The sequence below is a fragment of the Canis aureus genome, chromosome 12 (assembly GCF_053574225.1).
Source record: "Canis aureus isolate CA01 chromosome 12, VMU_Caureus_v.1.0, whole genome shotgun sequence".
Taxonomy (NCBI): domain Eukaryota; kingdom Metazoa; phylum Chordata; class Mammalia; order Carnivora; family Canidae; genus Canis; species Canis aureus.
In genome coordinates, this window is record NC_135622.1 from 10151100 (window position 1) to 10173745 (window position 22646).

At 42.2% G+C, this 22646-nt stretch overlaps 2 protein-coding genes across 20 annotated transcripts in view; one reads left to right on the plus strand and one right to left on the minus strand.

Moving 5' to 3' along the window:
* LOC144280549 (uncharacterized) overlaps positions 1 to 22646 on the minus strand; it is a 107932-nt gene that overhangs the window by 52507 nt on the left and 32779 nt on the right. For 6 of the 17 annotated variants that reach the window (XR_013348958.1, XR_013348960.1, XR_013348961.1 and 3 more), the window contains 2 exons: positions 11675 to 12274; positions 2161 to 2566 (listed from right to left, as the gene is read on the minus strand). Coding sequence is in view for 5 of the 17 variants with exons in the window: in XM_077842697.1 (XP_077698823.1) it covers positions 43 to 104; positions 2398 to 2566; positions 12211 to 12274 (295 nt within the window). In the remaining 12 variants the exon portion in view is untranslated. The other 11 variants (XM_077842698.1, XM_077842701.1, XR_013348967.1 and 8 more) reach the window with 8 other exon arrangements.
* VTCN1 (V-set domain containing T cell activation inhibitor 1) overlaps positions 1 to 22646 on the plus strand; it is a 55086-nt gene that overhangs the window by 24157 nt on the left and 8283 nt on the right. For 2 of the 3 annotated variants that reach the window (XM_077842693.1, XM_077842694.1), the window contains exons 2-4: positions 6353 to 6417; positions 17507 to 17854; positions 21226 to 21504. In XM_077842693.1, the coding sequence (XP_077698819.1) occupies positions 6353 to 6417; positions 17507 to 17854; positions 21226 to 21504 (692 nt within the window). The remainder of the gene's footprint in view (positions 1 to 6352; positions 6418 to 17506; positions 17855 to 21225; positions 21505 to 22646) is intronic. The other variant, XM_077842695.1, reaches the window with a different exon arrangement.

The following is a 22646-nucleotide window of genomic DNA, read 5'->3' on the forward strand; positions in this document are numbered from 1 at the left end:
CAGAAACCTAAAACCGGTAGTAATCAATATCTAGAAAATAGATCATTTTACCTTGAAGCCCAACACTCTCTTCCACGTGGTATTTAAAAATAATTCCTTTTCTCCTTTTATGGGGGGGGATGGAGAGAAGAGAAATGTTTTAGATAGGCTAAAATGTCTTCAATTTCAGTATTCTTTATAAACTCAGTCACTCGGTTAGTTTCTGAACAAAGTAATGTATTTGATTTATTCAAATATTTACTTGATTTACTCAAATACTCTGCTTGATACATTTAATTTAAAAGTATAATTTATTCAGATTAATCATACGTGTGCTAACTTAATTGACTTTTCAGAGTTTTAATCATTTATCATTTATTCAAGTGGAGGAAAGCTGACGATCTGAAGGAATGTGGTATCTATCGGTTCCATTCGTATTTGGGAAGGAGGCAGAAACCAGAAAACATAGAAACCACTAATGTTTGGATCAAACAGAGAGCGCTTTGTCAGAATGTGTGCCCTATACACAGTGTAGCAGATCCAGAAAGCCCTTGTTTTGGGAACCGGAGCTAGAGGAGCTATTACAGGGGTGGGGATGAACTAGTGGCCTCCTGCCACATGGGAACTTTGTGGCTTGGTGTGGCTTTCAGGTTTGTTTGTGATTTCCTCAAAAAATTTTAAATAGACACCTGTACTTGGGGCTCCCTCCCCAGAGAAACACATCTTAGGCTCACCTCTCCATGTACCCTCTGTTCCAGAAAACTCACTTGCTCATGGTACCTTCAGTCAGTGTCTCCTCAATAGTGTCTGTGCATTTTTACTTTTTTTTTTAAGATTCTATTTATTTATTCATGAAAGACACACAGAGAGAGGCAGAGACACAGGCAGAGGGAGAGGCAGGCTCCCCAGAGGAACCTGGGATCATGACCTGAGCGAAAGGCAGATGTGCAACTACTGAGCCACCCAAGTGCCCATTTCTGGGCATTTTTAATATCCCTGGAAGCTTCTGGCCCTACTGAGCTGTCTGCTTTGGCTGTCCGAGTCATCTCCCGATGTTCCAAGTGTTGTTTCTGTTAGTAGACTGATTACAAAGTCACGTAGGTTTTGAGTGCTCTGCCCTGAACCCTTTTTCTCCCCACAAGCCTGGCTCCTCTGCTGTGCGACTTTGTACAGCATGAGGCCTTTCTGGAACACACATAGCATGTCGTCACAGAAATGCCTAATTTCTTTCAAGGCAACAGCGGCAGAAGCAAAGACGTGGGAGGGAACCCAACAAGGCCATCTTCAGGTGGTATAGACGTGTTTGATGGAATCCAATTACCCACCCCATCCCCCTGCAAGGCTCTGAGTCCTGCAGCCCCTGAAAGCCCCTTCTCCCGGCCCAGAGCTCTGAGTGGGATGCTTGTGTCCTGACCCTGTCCAGGCAGCAGAAATACCACTTTTCTTTGGGTTTCGGGCTTAGAGAGACAGTCTGTAGCAGCATGAATTGGCTAAATATATTTCTCAATGAAGCCTTTCTCTTAACCTTCTCTGAAATTTGTTAATGGAAATACACTTTGAATTTCCCTATTTCACTCAGATTTAAAATACTTCCTACTCCCTGGGATTCCTGTGAGAATATGTTCCTCTCTTTACCAACGCCCTGCCCATATGTGTCTAGTATTATTGCAGTGCACAGGTGTGCATGTGCATGCATGTCTGTGCATGTTGTGTGTGCATGTTTGCATGTGTGCCTCTGCGTGTTGCATTGCATGTGTGTGTGTCTGTGTATGTTGTGTGTGCATGTGTGTCTGTGTATGCTGTGTGCGTGTCTGTGAATGTTATATGCCCTTGAATGCGTCCATGTCTGTTTATGTTGTGTGTGTCTGTGTATGTTGCATGTGCGTGCGTGTGTGTTTTATCTCAGCTATCCTGTAAGCTCCTTGAGGGCAGACCCTTCATCCCTATATGTCCTCCCTATTGCCTAGGAATGTCATTCACCCAATAAATACTTAATCAATGCTTCCTAAACAGATCCTCCAAAAGCATTGATTTTCCACCTGGGCCCTTCATAAGGTGTGTCTAATAAGTGTGCACTGTGAATTCCAATGCAGCGGTTAAAAGACAGTTTTTGCATTAAAAATGTCCCCGCAGCATCGTTATTGGAAATTATTCTGGAAAAGTAAAAACCAAAAAGCAATGTCAGAACACCTTATGCGAATATTTTATTCAACGTCTTAAAAAATTAATAAGCAGCAGACGGGAATTATTTAATTTGGCTGCTCTGGGCTCCTGCTTCCTTTTCCAAGGCTCTAGAGGTTGCACCGTTTCCCATGGGAATGGCAGTGCCGCGCCAAGCTCAAGGTGATGCCTGCTTAGAGAAATTGCTGAGAGACAATCAGAGAAACATGCGGGGCTGCGCTCCGCCTGGTCCCTTACCTCCACTGTCGCCTGCCTTCTTGTCCCTGGAGTGGCCAGGTATCTGTTCAGAGCCTTTGCTCTTCCTGAGAGAGAGGACAGCACATGCGAAGGCCAGCGGTGGGGGGATGCGCGATTCTTCGGGGCAGCTAGAGTGCAGAAACCCCGGGGAAGTGAGGGGAGGCAGAGGCTGGAAAGAAAGCAAAGTACCCCCTTTGAGAGGCCATCGAAGGACACATCAAAGAGTGAATCATTGGGACTTCTGGATGGTTCAGCAGTTGAGCATCTGCCTTTGGCCCAGGGCCTGACTCCGGGGTCCCAGGATCGAGTCCTGCATCGGGCCTCCTGCGGGGAGCCTGCTTTTCCCTCTGCCTGTGTCTCTGCCTTTCTTTCTGTGTCTCTCATGAATAAATAAATACAATCTTTTTTTTTAAAAAAAGAAAGAAACAGTGAATTGTTATCACAGGGGAGAGAAGAAGACACTCAAAGTCTTAAGCAGAGGACGATTATGACTATAGTTCAGTTTTGGAATCATTCTTACAAAGAGCTCAGTAGTGGAGCGGGGAGGGGAGGGGGACGGTGTTAATCCCCAAACAGCACCACCAAGGAGACACATACTCTAACTTAGAAGCATGTGCTTGTTATGTAACCACAGCCGAGAAATAAGAAAGGGAAGAGCTGATATTTATGGAAGCTTCCCACATTCCGGGTACTATTCCAAGTGATTTTTACAAACCACTTCACTCGTGTTAGCATTGTGTTAACTCATTTAATCTGAACAAGAAGGAACGGGAAGTCACTTGACTGGAAGCGGTGGTGCCGTGGCTCCAACCTGCAGGCCTGGCCCAGAAGCCATGCTTGGGGCCTCAGCATATCTACCCTCCCTCTGATCCCTCCGGCTCCCACTTCCCACTAGGTCGTCTCCCCTCACCGCTGTTGTATAGAAACTCTGAAGTCACCGTGAGGCTGGCAGTGTGAAGAGTGGGTAGGAGAGGTCCAGCCTGAGAACAAGGGAAACCGTTAGAACACTGTAAAAATGCTGGGGAGACATAGTGGTGAGTGGGGGGGGGCAGTGAAGACAGAAAGGAAGGGATGTCAGAGAAATTAAGGAGCTACTCAACGGTGCTTGATAATACAAAGGAGAAAATGCTCATTGGACACCAGCACTGAGCCTGGTGCAGGGTATTTTTGATATTTTTGATGTATCAAAATACTATTATGTTGCCATTATTACCAGATGGACTACTCCCCAGGGTTAAGGCATAGCTTTTTTTTTTTTTTTAAGATTTTATTTATTCGTGAGAGACACAGAGAGAGGCAGAGACATAGGCAGAGGGAGAAGCAGGCTCCCTGTGGGGAAGCCAATGTAGGACTCGATCCCAGGACCCTGGGTTCAGTCCCTGAGCCAATGGTAGACTCTCAACCACGGAGCTACCCAGGTGCCCCTAAGTCATAGCTTTTAATAACAAACCTAAAGCCAACAGCTGCAGGTAGACTTGTTTATAGTAAAAAGCAATATATGAACAGCCCTTTATGGATATGCCACAACCACTGTCTAATTTGATCTTAAAACAACCCTTTGACATAAGTTTGCTAGGGCCGTTGTGACAAAGAACCACCGACCAGGTGGCTTAACCTGCAGAAATATGTTCTCTCGCCACTCTAGAGACTAGCAGCCCACTTGTCAGCAGGGTTGGTTCCTTTGCAGCGTCAGGGAGAGTCTGCTCCAGGTCCCCCACGAGCCTCTGGTGGTTTGTGGGCCATCTTGGTTGTTCCTCGGTTTGTAGATCTCTGCTTTCATCTTCATGAGTGTTTTCCCTGGGCATGTGAGTTTGTGAGTGTGAATGTGTGGGTGTGTAGGTAAATTTCCCCTTTTTATAAGGACCCCAATCATATGGGACTAGGGGCCCACCCTACTCTGGTATGACTTCATCCAATGAATTACATCCTCAAAGACCCTATTCCTTAGTCAAGTGACCTTCTGAAGTCCTTGGGGTCAGCGCTTCAAAATATGAACTTTGGGCCACGGGGGACACACTTCAATCCCTGACGACCTAAGAGCGGGTAAAGCAGAAATTACTCCTATTGCCATTTTCAAGATGAAGAACCTGAGTCTCAGAGAGAAGTAGTTGGTCCACGGTAAGCAAGACACTGGTTCACAAATGCAAGTCCGCCCTCTGGCCCGGCAGTCAGAGGGAGCCAGATGGTGCCTCTTGCTCAACTTGTGTCGCTGTTCTCACCCACTTGGAGCAGTGAGAACTGAGGCTGCGTCGACGTAGGGAAGGTGGTCAGATGTGTCTCCCCTTGGAATCAATGGCAGATACCCGATTGCTAAAAGCCTCGTTGGGCTTATTCCATTGCCGTCTCTCCAGCTGCACCTCGTGATGGCTTGACCTGCAGGCAAACTGTTGACTCAAAATTGTTTCTCCTAAGTCTGTTGTCTCTGTCCGGTGGGCCCTTCCCTGAGCCCAGGGCGGGGGGCGGGGGGCCAGTATGTGGTGTGCGGGTACAATGAGCCCATTCAGGGCAGAAAGTTAAAACTTCCTGGCTTCCCTTTGCTCTCTGTGGCATCATTCTTTGCCTCCCTGTGCGTCTCTTTTGTCTTGCTCTTGAGTAACATCGGTGTGGGTGTGGGGACTGTGTGAGTTGCCAGCAGTGAGCGAGTGTGGCCAAGGACACCTGCCTGGTGACTATGCACAAGGGCGGGCAGCGATGGGCCAGCTCCCGGGAACCCCTCTGCTGGGCACAGCAGCTCTGACCTTCTGTCCTGCCCAAGTCACTCTCAGCAGCTAAAGCTGGGGCCCCTCGAGGAGCCCAGGCCCGCCTGGAGGCAGCGGGCAGAGCTGGGCGTCTGCACTCATCTACTCCCTCCCCGACCAGCGCTGCGAATTAAGGGAAGATGCTTAATCTCCCTGTGTCATTTCCTCATCAGTAAAATGGAGATGATAAATTTGCTTGCCTCGCAAGGTTATTGAATAGATAAATGGTATAATCCATAAATGGTGCCTAGAACAACATGTCTGCCAAGTAATTCTAGCACTTAGCAAATACAAACAATACTTTCTTCCCCACCCCCCCAAATGTAATTTGTTACTTTGTTCATTGAAAACGGGCAGGATACATCTCCAGAAGCTAACCATGGTTGTGTCCGGATGATGGCATTGCAGGTTATTTTATTGTCCTTTTTTTTTTTTTTAAACTTCTTTGTATCTTCTAAATTTTCTGTAATAGATATGCATTCGTTTAATTTTTATTTATTTTTTTAAGATTTTATTTATTTGATAGAGAGCGCATAAGCAAGGAGCGTGGCAGGCTGAGGGAGAGGGAAAAGCAGACTCCCCGCTGAGCAGGGAGCCTGATGCGGGACTCGATTCCAGGACCCTAGGATCATGACCCGGACTGAAGGCAGACACTTACCCAACTCAGCCACATTATAAATAAGCCAAGTGCCCTATTACTTTTTAAATAAGAGAAAACAAACTGCCACTGAGAATCTACAGGGTTGAGAGGGAACTAGGGATGAGAAGAAGGTACAGGCAAAAACATGACTGTCGTCCTTAGTGGAGTGTAAAGTCGGTGGAAGGAGACAAGACAGTAGATCATTGATGGGCATTAATGCTTTGTGTGGGCTGAGTACCTGGAACCCCTCCAGTGGCACCTGGCACTACAGAGATGTCATCAGTAGTGCCCCAACGATTTTGGTACATGGTCTCTCCCAACTTGGAAATAGGACAATCAGATGACACACGAACTCAGGTAAAAGGGTCACTCCTCTCATCTCTCCCAGCATCCCAGGGGGAAAGGGACTGTTGACAATTCCTTTCTGTGGCACCTCTTTATAGGAAGGGGCTTCTGGTGAAGACAGGCTGAGATGCTCCCTGTAGACCTCTGACAAATGACAGACACAAACCCTAGTCACAAAGTGGCATGTCAAGTGAAATGAAGAGTAATTTCCTGTTTCTCTATCTCTCCATAGCATTATTAGCGTCATCATTATTTTGGCTGGAGCCATTGCCCTTATCATCGGTTTTGGTATTTCAGGTATGTGATTTCTCGTGTTACCGTGACCCACTCACCCCTCACCATTACATTCCCGACTACTCCATGGGGTCAAATGGAAAGAGTGTGCTTGGACTCAGGAAACCCCAGAGCACACTGGTTCTTCTGCTTATTGACTCTGCTCTCTTCCTCCGGTATAGGTGGGGAAATGTCTATGTCACCAAGTAGCTGAGAGAACCAAATGGGATGATTATCAGAGTGTTCTCTCTACCAGTCAGTGTAGAAGAGGCCGCTCTGGTGTGGTGGGAAAGGGCTGTGGCTGAGCCATTCTATCAGTGGTTGGGCAGATGATTCCTGTGCAATGAAGCTTCCTCTGACACATCGAAGAGTTATCAGGTCTTTGCACACAGGGGTCTTAGGCAAAGAGAACACTGGTTATGATCACTGTTCATGTAGGGAACAGATGCCACCATGTGTGGATGGTGAGTTTCTGAGTGCAGCTGATGTCAGTGGCAGGAATACTCTTGTCTTTCCTCTTCTGTATGGACCATGTCTTGGAATCATCCATCATGGACATCACTTAATTAAGACATTAAGTGAGTTAGGCCAGCAGCTGTCTTCTCTGAGGCAAACTGTTTGCTCCATTTCCCCTAAACTGCCTGGCTTGGGCCAACATTTCTATTTTAACTTAGTCTGCAGCCAAAGTTGTCACATTATAACTTTAGTTTTTATGGTTCCACCTGCCTTTTCTCTCTGTCCCTCTCCTCTGATGTGAGTGTACTGCCACCATATAGTGGCCACAGGCCTAAATGAAGAAAACTTATGATAGATGTGTTTGGCTAGAAGAGGCATTATCACTTTTCCTCACTTTATCAAAAATAGCTATTTTGGAGCACCTGGCTGCCTTAGTATAGCACGTGACTCTTGATCTTGGCATGGTAAGATTGAGCGCCATGTTGGATGTGGAGATTACTTAAAAAATAAAATAAAAATATATATTTTAAAAGGGTATTTTTGTCTTTAATCCATTTTTCAATGGGATTATCTTTTTCTTTTTGATTTGTAGGAATTCTTTATATATTTTGAGTGCAATTTGGTTTATATGCATTGTAAAATCTTGTCTTCTACTCTATGGTTTGCTTTTTCACTCTATTTTTTTTTATTTTTAAAAAATAATTATTCATTTGAAAGAGAGAGAGAGAGCATGAGCAGAGGGGAGGAGAGGAGCAGAGGGAGAGGGAGAAGCAGACTCCTAATGAACAGAGAGCCCAATGCAGGGCTCGATCTCAGGACCCCAGGATTATGACTTGAGCCAGGGGCATACACTTAACTGACTGAGCCACCCAGGCACCCTTTTTCACTCTCTCAGTGATGTCTTTCAATGAGCAAAAGCTCATAAATTTAACCTCGTCCACTTTATCCATCTTTTCCTTTATACTGGATCTTCTCATAATCTGTTTGGCTAAGAAGCATTTGCCTATCACAAGGTTATGAAGGTTTTTTCCAGGTTATCTTATAGAATCTTCCCTGTTTTACCGTTCACATTTATATCTTACATTAAGCATCCAGAATTCATTTTGCGTATGGTGCAAGATAGTGGTCAAGATTCACATGTTCCACATGGCTCTCTAGTTGACCAAGCACCATTTGTTAAAAACACTGTCCCTCTCCCACTTCTCACCAAGTGCCATTTTTGTCATAAATCAGGTATCTAAATGTGTATGGATCTGTTTCTGAATGTACTAGCCTGTTTCATTCTAATATCCCTTTCTAATTCATTTTCTTTTTTACGTTATCTCTTTATTCCTAATCTTGGGCATTTTGTGTGTGTGTGTGTGTGTGTGTGTGTGTATGTATGTGTCTCATCTTAAAGGTTTATGAGGTTTATGAGGTCAACAGTAGCTTTAAAAGAACCAGGTTTACGTTTGATTTTTACTTTCTCTGATTGTTTTCCTACTAATTTTGGCTTTTATCTTTACCGATGTCTTTCTGCTTTGTTTTGCTGTCTTTTAACCCTTTCTTCTAAAATCTTAAAATAAGCACTTTGTAAAAGAGTATGTCCAAGAAAGCCAATAAATAGCTTTTAGTAGATACTGTCATTCAGTTTTCCAAAATGATTGACTAATTTACTCTTCACCAGAAGTGTATGAACGATCCAGTGCTCCATGTCCTCACCAACACTCAATATGGTTGAATCTTGTTGTTCCTATTTCCCAATAACAGAGGAGACTGAGTACATGTTCATATGAGAAACATAATGTTGATTGACAGAGCCAGACACTAAGCAGTACATTCTGGAGAATTCCATGTATGTATAGTTCAAAAACAGCTAAATGAATCTGTGCTATTAGAAAGGCAGGGGAAGAAGGAGGAGGTAACCATTAGGAGGAACATGAGGGGACTTTGGGGGATAGTAAAGTTCTAGTTCTTGGTGTAGGTTGTAGTTACATGGAATGAAATTGTGATAATTCTTCAAACTGCATAGTTATGATGTGTATATTTTTATGTATAGATGCTATACTTGAATACACTCATATATATACAGATATATTACAAATATATTTTATAAAATATGTGTATATATGTTTGTGGAAATAAAATATTGACTGATAAAGCAAATATTTAGGGCTAACTTTTAAAGATATCAATGCATACATTTTGGTGCCTTCCTCATTAATGCTTAATTAACTTTTCTTTAGTTATAATTTACCCTATTCTGGATCTTATATATCACTTTGAATTAAAAGCCTAGAGTTTGGGATTCCTGGGTGGCTCAGCAGTTTAGTGCCCGCCTTTGGCCCGGGGCGTGATCCTGGGGTCCTGGAATCAAGTCTCGCATTGGGCTCCCTGCATGGAGCCCGCTTCTCCCTCTGCCCGTGTCTCTGCCTCTCTCTCTCTCTCTCTCTGTCTCTCATGAGTAAATACATAAAAATCTTAAGAAAAAAAAAAGCCTAGTGTTTGTCTTTCACTCTGAATCTTAATAACTGACCTTTTTTGGGCTTAGGGCTAAATGGCTTGGCATCAGAGCCCAAAAGTATCTTTTGCTTGTCGGTGGCTTTGACTACCCTAGCAAGACTTTTCACATTGTCCCAGCTTCTCCATGAAAGTCAATGTTTTGGGAGGCCTGGACGGCTCTGTGGTTAAGCGTCTGCCTTCAGCTCAGGGCGTGATCCTGGCGTCCCGGGATCAAGTCCCACATCAGGCTCCCTGCATGGAGCCTGCTTCTCCCTGTGTCTCTCATGGACAAATAAATAAAATCTTAAGAAAAAAAGTCAACATTTTGCCACTCATACTTTTTCCTGTTACGTAACTATAGGGACCTTGAGTATGTAACTCAGCTCCCAGAAGAGGATGTTCAGAGGGTACTCCCTAAGTGCTTTTTGAATGGACAAGTGAATGGATGCTTGGAGAGGCAAATACATAAATAAAAACAAGTCTACTCAGTAGACTTGCTACTCAGCAATATTCCACCAATAATATTAAAACCCTACTACCAATGAAGAGGTTTTCTGCCTCCTTCCTATTTCACGGGGTAAAAGCTGATTATGGATAAATTGGGCTGTTTAGATAAAATGAGCTATTAATTCAACACTCTAGTTGGATTTTTCTCAATTGCTTTTATTAAAAAGACTATATAACCCTTACCTGAGAGCATCATATTATCACACTTCATATAAATTCAAAAAATGTTAGCTGGCTTAGTACACAAGGTAGTGAAATTAAGGAAATGGCATTACGAAGGTGATGATGATATCTTTTGAATCCTTCCTATGTGCACCTCACTGTACTAAATAACTCTACATAATTATCTGATTTACTATTCACAACAAATAAGAGATAAGTATTATTACTACATCCTGATAAGTACTCACCCAAGGTTGCACACAGCTAACAGGTGGGACAGTTGTTTCAAGCCCTGCTAATTTGCTTCAGAACCCACACTCCTCCCTGCCAACCTGTACCAATAATAACATTCCTACAGAGTTGTGGCAGAGAAGGTTGTTTTCTGATTTGCCTTGAAGGCATTATTCCTGAGATTATAGCTTTTAAAGACAGAGATATTTCTAAGTACAGAAAAAAATTATATTTCTTTGAAACTCTCCTTGGGCCATTTATGCCACCTCCTCATAGCCATCCTACTCCTTATACGTACCAAATATGGACACTACAAAACAAAATGCGTTTGAGGTAGACTGTTTGGAACAGAGGTGGAGAGGCACGCATTAACCCCTGGGCATAGGACAGCCTTTGTGGATGACACCCTTTGAGGAGGAGGGAGATAGGTAGAAAGGCCCCTGATCCTATTTAGCCCAGTCCTGTGCTATCACTCCCTCCCTGGATGACTTCAGAAAGCTCTGTGTAATGGAAGAGTTTAGGAATCAGACAGAGACATTCTAATCTCAGGCCTGACACTAACTGTATGTCCTTTGGGACATAACTTCCCAAAAATAGTTTCCTCACTGGTAAAATAGTCAGAGCCATTGTGGGAATTAAATGAGAAAAGTGTTTGTGAAGTTCCTGGCACGTGAGATAGTAAATGGCTAGTATTGTTTTTTATATGGATGGCATCGGTGCTTAATAATCATTTGTTATGATTAATGCATGTATATAGCACTTCCTAAAACTTGCACAATTTCCTGGCCACACCAGGGCTGGCTTCCTCTGAAGTTAGAGAGGCTGGGGCAGGAAGCCACAGGACACTGCCTCCTAATAAATGTGGCTGCATCTTTGGACACTGGATAAGCCAAGCAGGCATGTGCTTATGGCACCCAAACAGTAGACTTAACAAATTGTTTGAAAAATATTTGAGAGAAAGAGCAAGATTTTTGTTTTAATTGTAGTCATCTCAGAAACGGCTGTTGGCCTTTCTTATTTTTATTTTGTGGTTTTCAATTGCTTTTATTTTTACATAAGGTGGGGATACCAATCTCTGCCTATCTCAGTCTGGCCACTGAGATCAGCAAGACATTGTAGAAAGAGGACAGGCTTAGTTCCAGACGAGATTGCGTTTGATACTATCTTCACTGCTTGCTAGATATGGGGCTGTAGGCAGCCATTTACTCCCATGGAGCCTCTTCCTCCTCATTTATTAAATGGGCATAATGGTAATTCTTACCTCTCATGGTTCTTGGCAGGCTTAAAACAAGTCACTATACCTGAAGCACTTAGTATAAAGTGTTTCCTTTCCTCCTGGTGCTCTGATCTGCAGTCTTTCCAAAGGATTCTAGTTCATAACAGCTATCGATAACATTAAGACTTAACATAGGGCAGGGCAGGTACTGTTAAGCTCTTTACCTACCTTGCATCATCCGTCCTTTCAGGGATCAACGGAGGGGGCTGCTACTATCATTAACATCTTCATTTTACAGATGAAAAACGATTTGCCCAAGGTCACATATCCAGGAAGTGGCACAGCTATAACTTGAACCCAGACAGCCTGATATCCATTCTCAAATACCAGCTGCTTCCCACATTGTTCCTTCATCTAGCCTGGCCCAGCATCCTTCCTAATTTCTTCTCGTGGAAATAACTGCTATCTCCAAACCTTTTCTCTTCTCTGGCAAGAGCGGTGCTCAAGTTGGTGTCAGTTTAAAACTACCTGTTACCACCTTTACGCCCTGTGCTGTGGTGTCCTTCTAGACAGCTGGGTTCCAGCCCATGCTGAGCGACCATTGTTTGAAAGGCTCTAGGATGCTCTCTGTGCTGCTGGAATGTATAGCACTTGCCTTACTGAGCCATTTCAGAAGATAGTTCACTTCCCAGGCTTTATCCAGTGGTACTGGGACATCCCAGATTCATAGTTTCTGTAAAGAATCCTTGCCTTGACAGAATTACCTGTAATCTCACATTCCAAGAAATTTCTGCTCCTATGGCACTGGGCAATGGAATAGTCCTCCCCCTGTGTGAAGAAAAAAAAAAAAAAAAAACACTCAGATTTTGGCTTGCTCCTCTTTTATGGCGCCTCTTTTCCCATGCAAGTCAGAGCTGTCATAGTGATTAAACCTCAAGGGCTAGAGAGTACATTTTCAGTAAGTTGCTGGGTCTTCCAACTTCAAAGTACAAATCTGTGACTGTTTCAATTAACAGAATTCTCTATCAATAGATAACTGCTTCAAACCCACCTCCTAGAGCCCTTTTATCCTTTGGCTCACCAAATTACACAAGAGCCACTGGTGGTTAAGAGATTGGAGAATCCTACCAGGCCAGATTATGTTTCCTAGAACATAGCTTTTTGAGCTAGTATTTGTTTGTGAGTTTGAATACAGATTTCTTTCTTTTTTTTTTTTTTTTGAGAAGAAATATGTATATGGTGTTGCTTGTTAATTAAATTTCATTGAATCACTTTTGATCATTGTTTATTCACCTAAAAAGTGTTTATTGATTGCTTTTTGGGTGCAATGGCTAGGTCCTCCTGGTTTTTTAAGTTCTAGATAGTTTTTTATTCCTCTTTTTGATTTGATGAGGGGAGGATTTAATCATTATACTCCTTCCATCTGTCACATCTTTAATGCAACCTTAAATGGGCTAGAGCCTGTAGCAGGTCCCTGGGGTACTCCACACTTGCCTACTTTCAATCATTAAATTCTCTAAGAGATATTCCAGCAAATTCTCTACCTTTGGGCTCAGGGCCAACACATTAAAATTAATTCGGTAGCAAAATTACCAAACTAAGATATGTCATTACCATTTCATTCCCCCCATAAACTGTGTTAATCATGTATGTTTTCTGAAAAGTAATTTTTCAATTCCACTTTAATGGCACTTTATAAACTACCATCAGATTTATTCTTGTTCTAACACAGTTACATTTACTCCAAGATTTTATTGAGAATCTCTGCATTTTCATTGCCGCCTTTTTCACTGGCTCCCATTTCTCCAAAATTTAGATGTGATAATCCTGCCGAATGTTTCTTACTCCCACAATCCTTTTGGATAGAACCATTATCTCAAACAGTGCCTTGGTTTCTAATGATTTCCATTCATTCATTTATTCATTCACTCAACAAGTGCTATTTTTCTTTGTAGAAATGTGGCACTAAACACTCGTCTTACTTGACTCAGGCTGCCATAACAAAACATTATAGACCGGGTGGCTTAAAAAAAAAAAAAAAAACAGAAATTTATTTTCTCACAGTTTTGGAGGCTGGAAAGTCCTCCCCAGGCTTCAGGTGGCCTCACCTCTAAGGCACCATCTGTGGCCTTCTGTCTGGCCTGTTGAAACAGAGGCAATGGCCCCATCCTTTGAAACCAAGGACATTTCAAGGAGCCCTAAGGATCTCTCAACCTCCTTTAGGGTTATTCTTCCCTTTTCTGGAAGAATAGCACACATTTATGGCTAGATAGCTCTACTGTCCTGTCCTGCAGGATCTAAGAAATCTGACAGCCTTCCATCATTTTGCCTCATTTTTTCTATTCCCTTTAATTTCTCTGTTCCCGTTTGGTACTGCTGCTGATGGTATTCCTCTATTCCTGGCTTCTGCTGAGGTGGCTGATTAAGCCTAGGAGTAGCACCTATGTTCCTCTTTATCATATGGCTGAGCAGCCACACTCTTAGTGTTCTCTTCCAAACAGAGTTCTCATTTTTTGCAATTTGGATAGGTTGAGAATTTTCCAAATCTTCAAGTTATGGTTCTTTTTTTTTTTTTTTAATTTACTTATTTAGTTACTTATTTAGAGAGAGAGAGAGAGAGAGAACATGTGGGCACCCATGAAGGGTGGGAAGCAAAGGGGGGAGGGAGAGAAATCCTCAAGCAGACTCCCTGCTCCCTGCTGAACAGAGAGCCCGACACAGGGCTCAATCCCAGGACCCTGAGATCATGACCTGAGTGGAAACCAAGAGTCAGCTGCCTAACTGAGCCACTCAGGCCTCCCTGGTTCTTTTTTACTTAACAATCTCTTCTTCAATCCATCTCTCTTCTTTCCCACACTTTATATAAGCAGTCAGGAGTAACCAAGATACTCCTTCAAACCTTTGCTAGGCATCTTAGCTAAATATCGAATTCCATCACTTGTAAATTCAACCCTCCACAAAACACTAGAACATAGTTCAGCCAAGTTCTTTGCCACTTTATAACAGGATGGCCTTTCCTCTAGTTTCCAATGACCTGTTCCTTGTTTCCATCTAAGCCCTCACCAGAATCTCCCTCAACGTCCCTATTTCTGGCATATACCTTAAAACGTTTCCAGCCCCTACCCATTACCCAGTTCCAAAGCCTCTTCTTAGGTATCACTTCTCAGTACCAAAATTTGTATTAGTCAGGGTTATCCAGAGAAACAGAATCAATAGGATTGTGTGTGTGTGTGTGTGTGTGTGTGTGATGAGAGAGAGAAAGAGAGAGAGAGATTTAGAAGGAATTGGCTCACATGATTATGGAGGCCGAGAAATCCCAAGATCTGTTATCAGCAAGCTGAGATGCAGATGGTTTAGTTCCAATCTGAGTCCAGAGGCTTGAGAATCAGGAAAGCCAATGATGTAGTTCCAGTCCCAAAACTGGCAGGCTCAAGATCCAAGAAGACAGTGTGTTTCAGTTCTAGTCCAAAGGCAGGATAAGACTAATGTCCCAGCTGAAAGCAGTTATGCGGTAGGCGTTCCCTCTTAGGCTTTTTATTCTATTCAGGTCTTCCACTGATTGGATGAGCCCCCCCCCCCATATTAGGGAGGGTGATCTACTTTACTCGGCCTACTGATTAAATGTTAATCTTACCCAGAAACATCCTCACAGATACCTCAGAATGTTTGACCAAATGTCTGGGCACCCCATGGCCCAGTCAAGTTGACACATAAAATCAACCATCATAGCATTATAGGATTTACAAAAACCATTAAGACAGTTTCTGTCCTTGGAAAGCTTACAAATTTGTTCTGGGCACAGACGACACACAAGGTAGAAGGAGACAGCTGCTATAATAAAGGCAAGGGAAAGTGTTATGGGAGAGTAGAGAATATATTAATTTTGTCTTGGCAGATCAAAAGAGGGTTTCATGCAAGGGCTGCCATCTGAATAGCCTTGAATATAAGTAGAATTTGGATAACCGGTGATGAAGGAGAGGAGGAAACTATAAATTGTAGGTGCAAGATGAACGGGGGTGTGAAGATGCATAGTATAATTGTATAACCAGTACTAGCCTGGAATGTTTTAGATATTAGTCTATCAAGTAAAAATAATTGAAAAGCAAATTAAATCTTTAAAGTAGTGTTCAAGAAAATGCCAAGACAGGGGATGGGATGTGTTGCATTCATATTATACAGCAAAACTTCATACTATCCTCCTCTTTCGTAATTCCTCTCCCAAATCTCCCACATGAATGACCACCACGCATGGCAGCTGCTCCAAAGTCTCTCTTCTCCCACACTCTAATGCCCTCATAACATCCTCCTATAATTTTCCTGCCATCAGTAACTCTGTTTTTTCTAATATAAATCCATCTGGCTCAGTTTCTCCAGGGCTGTCCCTCATCCATTACCTTCACCTACTTTCCAAAGGACTAGGAGCCAATTAGTTCCAATCCCTGAGGGGCAAGAAGAGGTGAAATGCTAAGGATATCCTTATGTTCATAATGTTTCTTTCTGAAATCTGAAAAATATCATGTATACTTTGCTTACGTATTTTTCCAGCGAAGGCAGAAAATGAATAAATCACTTGATATACATAAACAGTAGAGACTATGAAAGGATGTAGCAGGAAATGAGACTGGAAAGGTGGCAAGAAGAGCTAATATCTACGGGGCAATCACCGTGTGCCATGCAGTATTTATACCATGTAGCATTTAGCTTTGAAGGCCATGCTGGTTCGTCTGAACTTTAGTCCACAGCCCTTGGGAACCATGAAGGATCAGTGATTATAAAACTGACATGTCCAAATTGTGTTTTAAGGTCTACCTGTAGGATTAATGCAATTTTACAAAATAGAGTGGATGGAGGCAAGAATGAGAGGCAGGAATACCAATAAGGAAGCTAAGAAGTACAGTTGAGAAGTACCCAAGACTCATCAGTTTGGACTTCTGGGGTTGTAAGAAGGAGAGATTTGTGCAGACTGTTTTAAGATAGTGTTGTTTAAAGGTTACTCAGTGGAAACTAGACTTGAAAACTCTCAGGATCTAAGACAGCTCTAGGGATGGAGGACTCTCTTCATCTTTCTCTCTCATGTCCTCTCCCACACACTTCTTTGTAACTGTTCCACTCTCCTCTTGGACTCAGATACCCCTCCTCTCCTTCACTTCACATCCAATCACAGGAGGAGCCTCTCACGAAGATTCAGTTAATTAAATCACCTCTCTAGACATTCCCAGTCAGCAGCCTTCAATGAGGAAAGAACAGTTGGCTAATTCCTCACAGTCTGCTCAGGCCATCCACTGGGCAAGTCAGGGAGAGGCCGTGGACATGGCTGGCATAATTTATATTTCTATTACTGGTATGTTTGGAGAGGAGAGGCTGGCTTCTATCTTAAGCCAAAAATCAATTTAATTAATTCTTCATTATACCATTGCTTGCACTATAACCTTAACCACGTCACTTATCTCATCTTTGCTTTGGTTTCTTCATTCATTCAAATGGAATACAAGAAACCCCACTTTAGAATTTAGCATTCTTCCGAACTGCTGGCCACATTTAGTTAACATGAGGTTTCACTTCTGTGCCACTTCTGGTTAACTAAGAATAACAATACCTTATGTGTGTAATTACAGTTTGCAAATCAAGTTCACATCCATTTGATTTGATCCACACAAGAACCCTTCCTTTAAGGTAGGTAAGACAGATATCATTACCTCCATTTTTTGAGACCCAGAGAGGTTACATGACTTATTCAAGGTCACACAGCTATCAAGTGACAAAGCCAGGACTTGAATTCTCATCTTCAAACTCAAAGTTCAATGTGTTCTCCCCTTGTTTCCTCTCAAGGCTTGGGTTGCTTGTTCTCAAAGAGCAGATCTCCTCTAGATATCAAGGCTGCTGTCTTCTTGTTCTTTCTATCCTTATTTCTTCTTTTTTTAATGCCTCTCCTGTTCTTCTATATTTCTAATATAATACAGTATAATACAGAAGTCTCTGTTCGGAATTTAGTAATGAGGGGTTTGGTTGTCGACATTCCAAAATTTCCCTTGGCATTGACCCTTGCTTCCTGAATTACAGGGAGACACTCCATTACAGTCACCACTCTCACCTCAGCTGGAAACATTGGGGAGGATGGAATCCTGAGCTGCACTTTTGAGCCTGACATCAAACTTTCTGATATCGTGATACAGTGGCTGAAGGAAGGTGTTATGGGCTTGGTGCATGAGTTCAAAGAAGGCAAAGACGACCTGTCAGACCAAGATGAAATGTTCAGAGGCCGGACAGCAGTGTTTGCTGATCAAGTGATAGGTGGCAATGCCTCTCTGAGGCTGAAAAATGTGCAACTCACAGATGCTGGCACCTATAAATGTTACATCATCACCTCCAAAGGCAAAGGGAATGCTAACCTTGAGTATAAAACTGGAGGTGAGTTACTTTTGGAAAGAGGGAAAGAGAGTACCCAAAGGTAATTGGGGCTAAAGACCATGGGTTGCTGCTGAAATATGTTATGGTTATGACTGATCCATAAGACATAGACCATTCTGGCAGCAGCCATTCTTGCCATCCAACACCTGCACCAACTCCAAAAATAGCTCCCTATAAGATTAGGTCTTCTCTTCTGGATTTTTCAGGTATACCCTTTTCTGGATTTTCAGGTATATTCCCTGAAATATTTTGCCAAAATAAACGTGGTCTCTTTTATGGTAACCTTGGTTATTGCTAGTAAGAGAAAACTGATCTGGCCTGAGACTTTTCTATGCTAAGTGGACCCTGGCCCAAGTCTGAAATCAGTACCTTCAGGGACTCATGTGAGTGGAACCCATTTTAGGAGAAGTTCAAAAGGAACTAACCAAAAACAATATTGTTCTATAAACTTACTAATCCTCTTCCAGTGAAATCCACCCTTCCTTATTAACTCAGCTTGGTGAATTTATGTATAAGGAACTCAGATAGGTATTGAGAGGAATAAAAAGATGATTAAGAAAACTAGGTGACTGTCCCACTTCTTGCAGAGCTCACAGTACACAACTTATAGAGTTGCGGGCTGGGGCAGAGATAAGAAAAATAGGTAATGATAGGTAATAATAGGTAATAATAATTGGTCAAGTCCATCAAATGCTTTTAAAAGAAATATAGAGTGATTTGGGGATTCAGAGAGATTCACCCAAATGCATCGGGAAGGAAGGGATAGGAGAGTCCCCACGAAGAATTCGGCATTTGAGAAAGGCCTTTGCAAGATAGGCAGAAAGTATCCTGAGGCCTCCTGGCCTACACCAGTCTGCAGAGGCCTTTCTTGGACACTTCATAACGTGTGTTTCTATGATGGAAAGCACAGACCTAGAGCCAGAACTAGGCAAGTACTAGGGCCTTGGCAAAGCAGCCTCACCAAGACTCAGTTTCTTCACCTTAAAACAGGGACTAGCAGGGTCACATCAAAGGGACACTGGAGCCATCTGAAAGAGCTTCCAGTGGCAAAGCTAGAACAATTCGAACAACAAAATAAACTGCATAGTATTAAATGAAAACTGCAGTTATAAAATACACATGAATCCATACTTCCATAAATACAAGCAAGCTGATACAAAGCGTCTTCACAGATGAACTCCAAATAATGCACTCAGATCTCCCTACTCCAGGAGGTGGAGCTTAGTACTTCCTCCCTCCCCCATGATCACACTCTGGGTGTGTTTTTCTTAGTGAAGTCCAGCTTCCATAGAACCCTGGCAAGCACTGCCTCAGCCAGGTGATCAAAGTTAACATTATCAGTGATAAGTCATGTTGACAGTATGCATTCTGATGTGATATGATGAGAAGGGCACTTTTTCTCCTATGTCTTCTTCTTCAAAACCCATAGCATCAATCTAATCATGAGAAAAACCTCAGACAAATTCCAATAGAGGGGCACCCTACAAAATACCTGACCTGTACCACTCAAACTATCAAGATCATGGAAAGGACGGAAAGATCGAGAAACTCTCACAGATCAGAGGGACCCAAGAGGACATGCCAACTCAATGCAATACAGGATCCTGGGACAGATAAAGGACATTAGTGGAAAAACTGCTAAAATACAGATAAAGTTTGGAGATGAGTTAATAATTATATACCAACGATGGTTTCTCAGTTTTGACAAATGTACCATGGTTGTTTAAGATGTTCATATTAGGGAAAGCTGTGAGGTGTTTATAAGAACTCTCTGTTCTATCTTGGCAACGTTTCTATAAATCTAAAATTATTCCAAAATTAAAAGCTTATTTATTATTTTATTTATTTATTATTTATTTATTTATTCATTCATGAGAGACACATACAGAGAGAGAGAGAGAGGCAGACACATGCAGAGGGAGAAGCAGGCTCCCTGCAAGGAGCTCGACATGGGACTCTATCCCTGGTCTCCAGGATCATGCCCTGGGCCGAAGGCAGGCACTAAACCGCTGAGTCCCCCGGGCTGCCCAAAAGCTTATTTTTAAAATGGTGATTATAATAGATATCCCTAGAACTGCTATGAGGATCAAATGAAATAATGTCTGGAATTTAGTACCTGGCACGGAGCCCACCCTCAATAAATGGTGGTTCATTGTCACGTAAAGGTAATTCCTTACATCATCTCCTAGGAGCTCATTCCCTGCCTGCATGAGTCTCATCTCCTCTGCTAGGGCAAAGCAAAGGCTTTCCTTTCACCACTCACTCCATTCCAGCACAGTCCCAGGCAAAGGAAAGTGCTAAATAAATTAATTAATTGGATCTTGCCATTTGTCATAGTAAGGATTTTATAGTCAAAAGTTCAGGCCTTAACATTTTCCCACAAATATCTCATTGCCTGGATATTAGAGGAAGCTAGTCTTAAATTCATTTAGTCTTCAAGTTCATTTACCTCCCCAATAAGGAGGATTATCTTAGAAGAAAACAAATGACTGTCTCTACTCCTGGATACCAGGGCTGGAGTCTCCACCCAACCAAAATCCAAACCCTGTGAAAACAAGGCCTGTGTATGGAATTTCTGTGGGTGACGGGTGAATGCTGTTTGTTTTTTCTTTCTCCCTCTCCCTCCCCACCCTAACTTTATCCTCCAGGCAGAAAAATAACATAAAATCCAAGAGACTTCACAGGTGCCTGAGAAAATGCCCAATTTCCTTAAAGAATAAACATTTTATGATCAACTTTATCCTTTAAGGGATGAACTGGCACTCCTCTTAATTGGAGAAATCTATCTGTTATAACAATTCCAGCCACATGGGCCTGGACTTTTCTTTGTGGGAAGGTTTTTAAGTACAAAGTAGTTTCTTTATTTGATATATTTGATAACAGTATACAATATTGAGCTAATCAGGTTATCTATTTATTATTGAATGAACTTCACTTATACCTAGAACTTAGGTCTTTGGAGTTTGTGATTTTGGCCAAAGGGTTGCACAAATCATTATTTGTATCTATAATAAAATGGGCCATACACAGAGGGCCCACTGGGGAAGTACTGAGTCATTTCTTTCTTTTTTTTTTTTTTTTAAGAATTTATTTATTTATTCATGAGAGACATAGAGAGAGAGAGAATGGCAGAGACACAGGCAGAGGGAGAAGCAGGCTCCATGCAGGGACCCCAATGCAGAACTCAATCCTGGAACTCCAGGATCACGCCCTGGGCCGAAGGCAGGCGCTAAACCACTGAGCCACCCAGGCGTCCCAACTGAGTCATTTCAATGGTGGAAATGACTGTTTTTAAGACCTAGCACTTCAAAGGCAATATTGTTTTATCTGTATGATCTTGACATCTGCCCTTTTGACCTCCAACCCTGCAGCCTTCAGCATCCCAGAGGTGAATGTAGATTACAATGCCAGTTCTGAGAACCTACGGTGTGAGGCTCCTCGATGGTTCCCACAGCCTACAGTAGTCTGGGCATCCCAGGCTGACCAGGGAGCCAACTTCTCAGAAGTCTTCAATACCAGCTTTGAGCTGAACTCTGAGAATGTGACCATGAAGGTTGTGTCTGTACTCTACAATGTCACAATCAACAACACATACTCCTGTATGATTGAGAACGACATTGCCAAAGCTACAGGAGATATCAAAGTGACAGGTGAGTTTCTCCATGCTTTTGGTATGGGTTTATTGGGGCGAAAATCAAATCTAAATTAAAATCTAATTTGTTTTAACAGATACATTATGTATTGGGGCATAGAAAGCTCTAGAGTCCTCTTCATGGAGATCTTGACCACAATTATATTTGGGATTGCATTACATAACAAGACTAACACAAAACAATATTTATGGAATATAGGTCAAAAATCACAATGAGGCTTCATCTTATATGCCTTCTCATTGACTGGGGGTAGTTGCCTGGAGAGCAAGTATTTAGGATTCTATGGCCCTGTCTAACTCAATAGGACTGCTTTGGGGAAACAATGGGGAAAATGACAATCATCTGACATATTTGTTATATTCAGCTCATAGTCTACATCCCACACCAACCAAAACTGATTTGGTTCTAGCCTGCCTTTGATATGACTTTTGATCTGAAGATTAAAAGTCTTAGGGTCTAACTCTGACTTAGTCTTATTCAGTCCATCTAGGACTGGCTCACGATCCCACCAATATTGGTCCAGGATTAATTGAAGAGCTCTAGGTTGAACTGGCCTCACAGGCTCAAAACACTAGGTAGGACTTAGAGAGGCCCAACACCCTAGCTTCCCTACCTTAGTGCATAAAAAAGCTAAGGTTGAGCTAGTATCAAGAATATACACAGACTGGATTGTGACTTTTAAGACCATCTTTACTGCAGATGAATTAAATTAAATCAATCATGGAGGGAGTATGTCAGAAGAACCACTGTCTTATATCAAGACCAGAACCAGGTGGAATACCTTGCACATTTAAACACCCTATAAATGTTTGCTGAATTTAACTGAATAAATCATAATTTTGTCAGCTTACTTTTTAATTTAAAATTATATATATGAAAAGGCAATCTATGAAATGGGAGAAAGCATTTGCAAATCATATATCTGATATACAGAATACATAAAAAATTCCTACAGCTCAACAACAAAAAAATCTAATAACCCAATTTAAAAATGGACAAAGGCCTTGAATAGACAGTTCTCCCAGAAAATAAACAAATGGCCAACAAACATAAGAAAAGACGCTCGATATCACTAATCATCAGAGAAATGCAAATCAAAATCACAGATCCCCTCACAACCATTAGGATAGCTAACATTA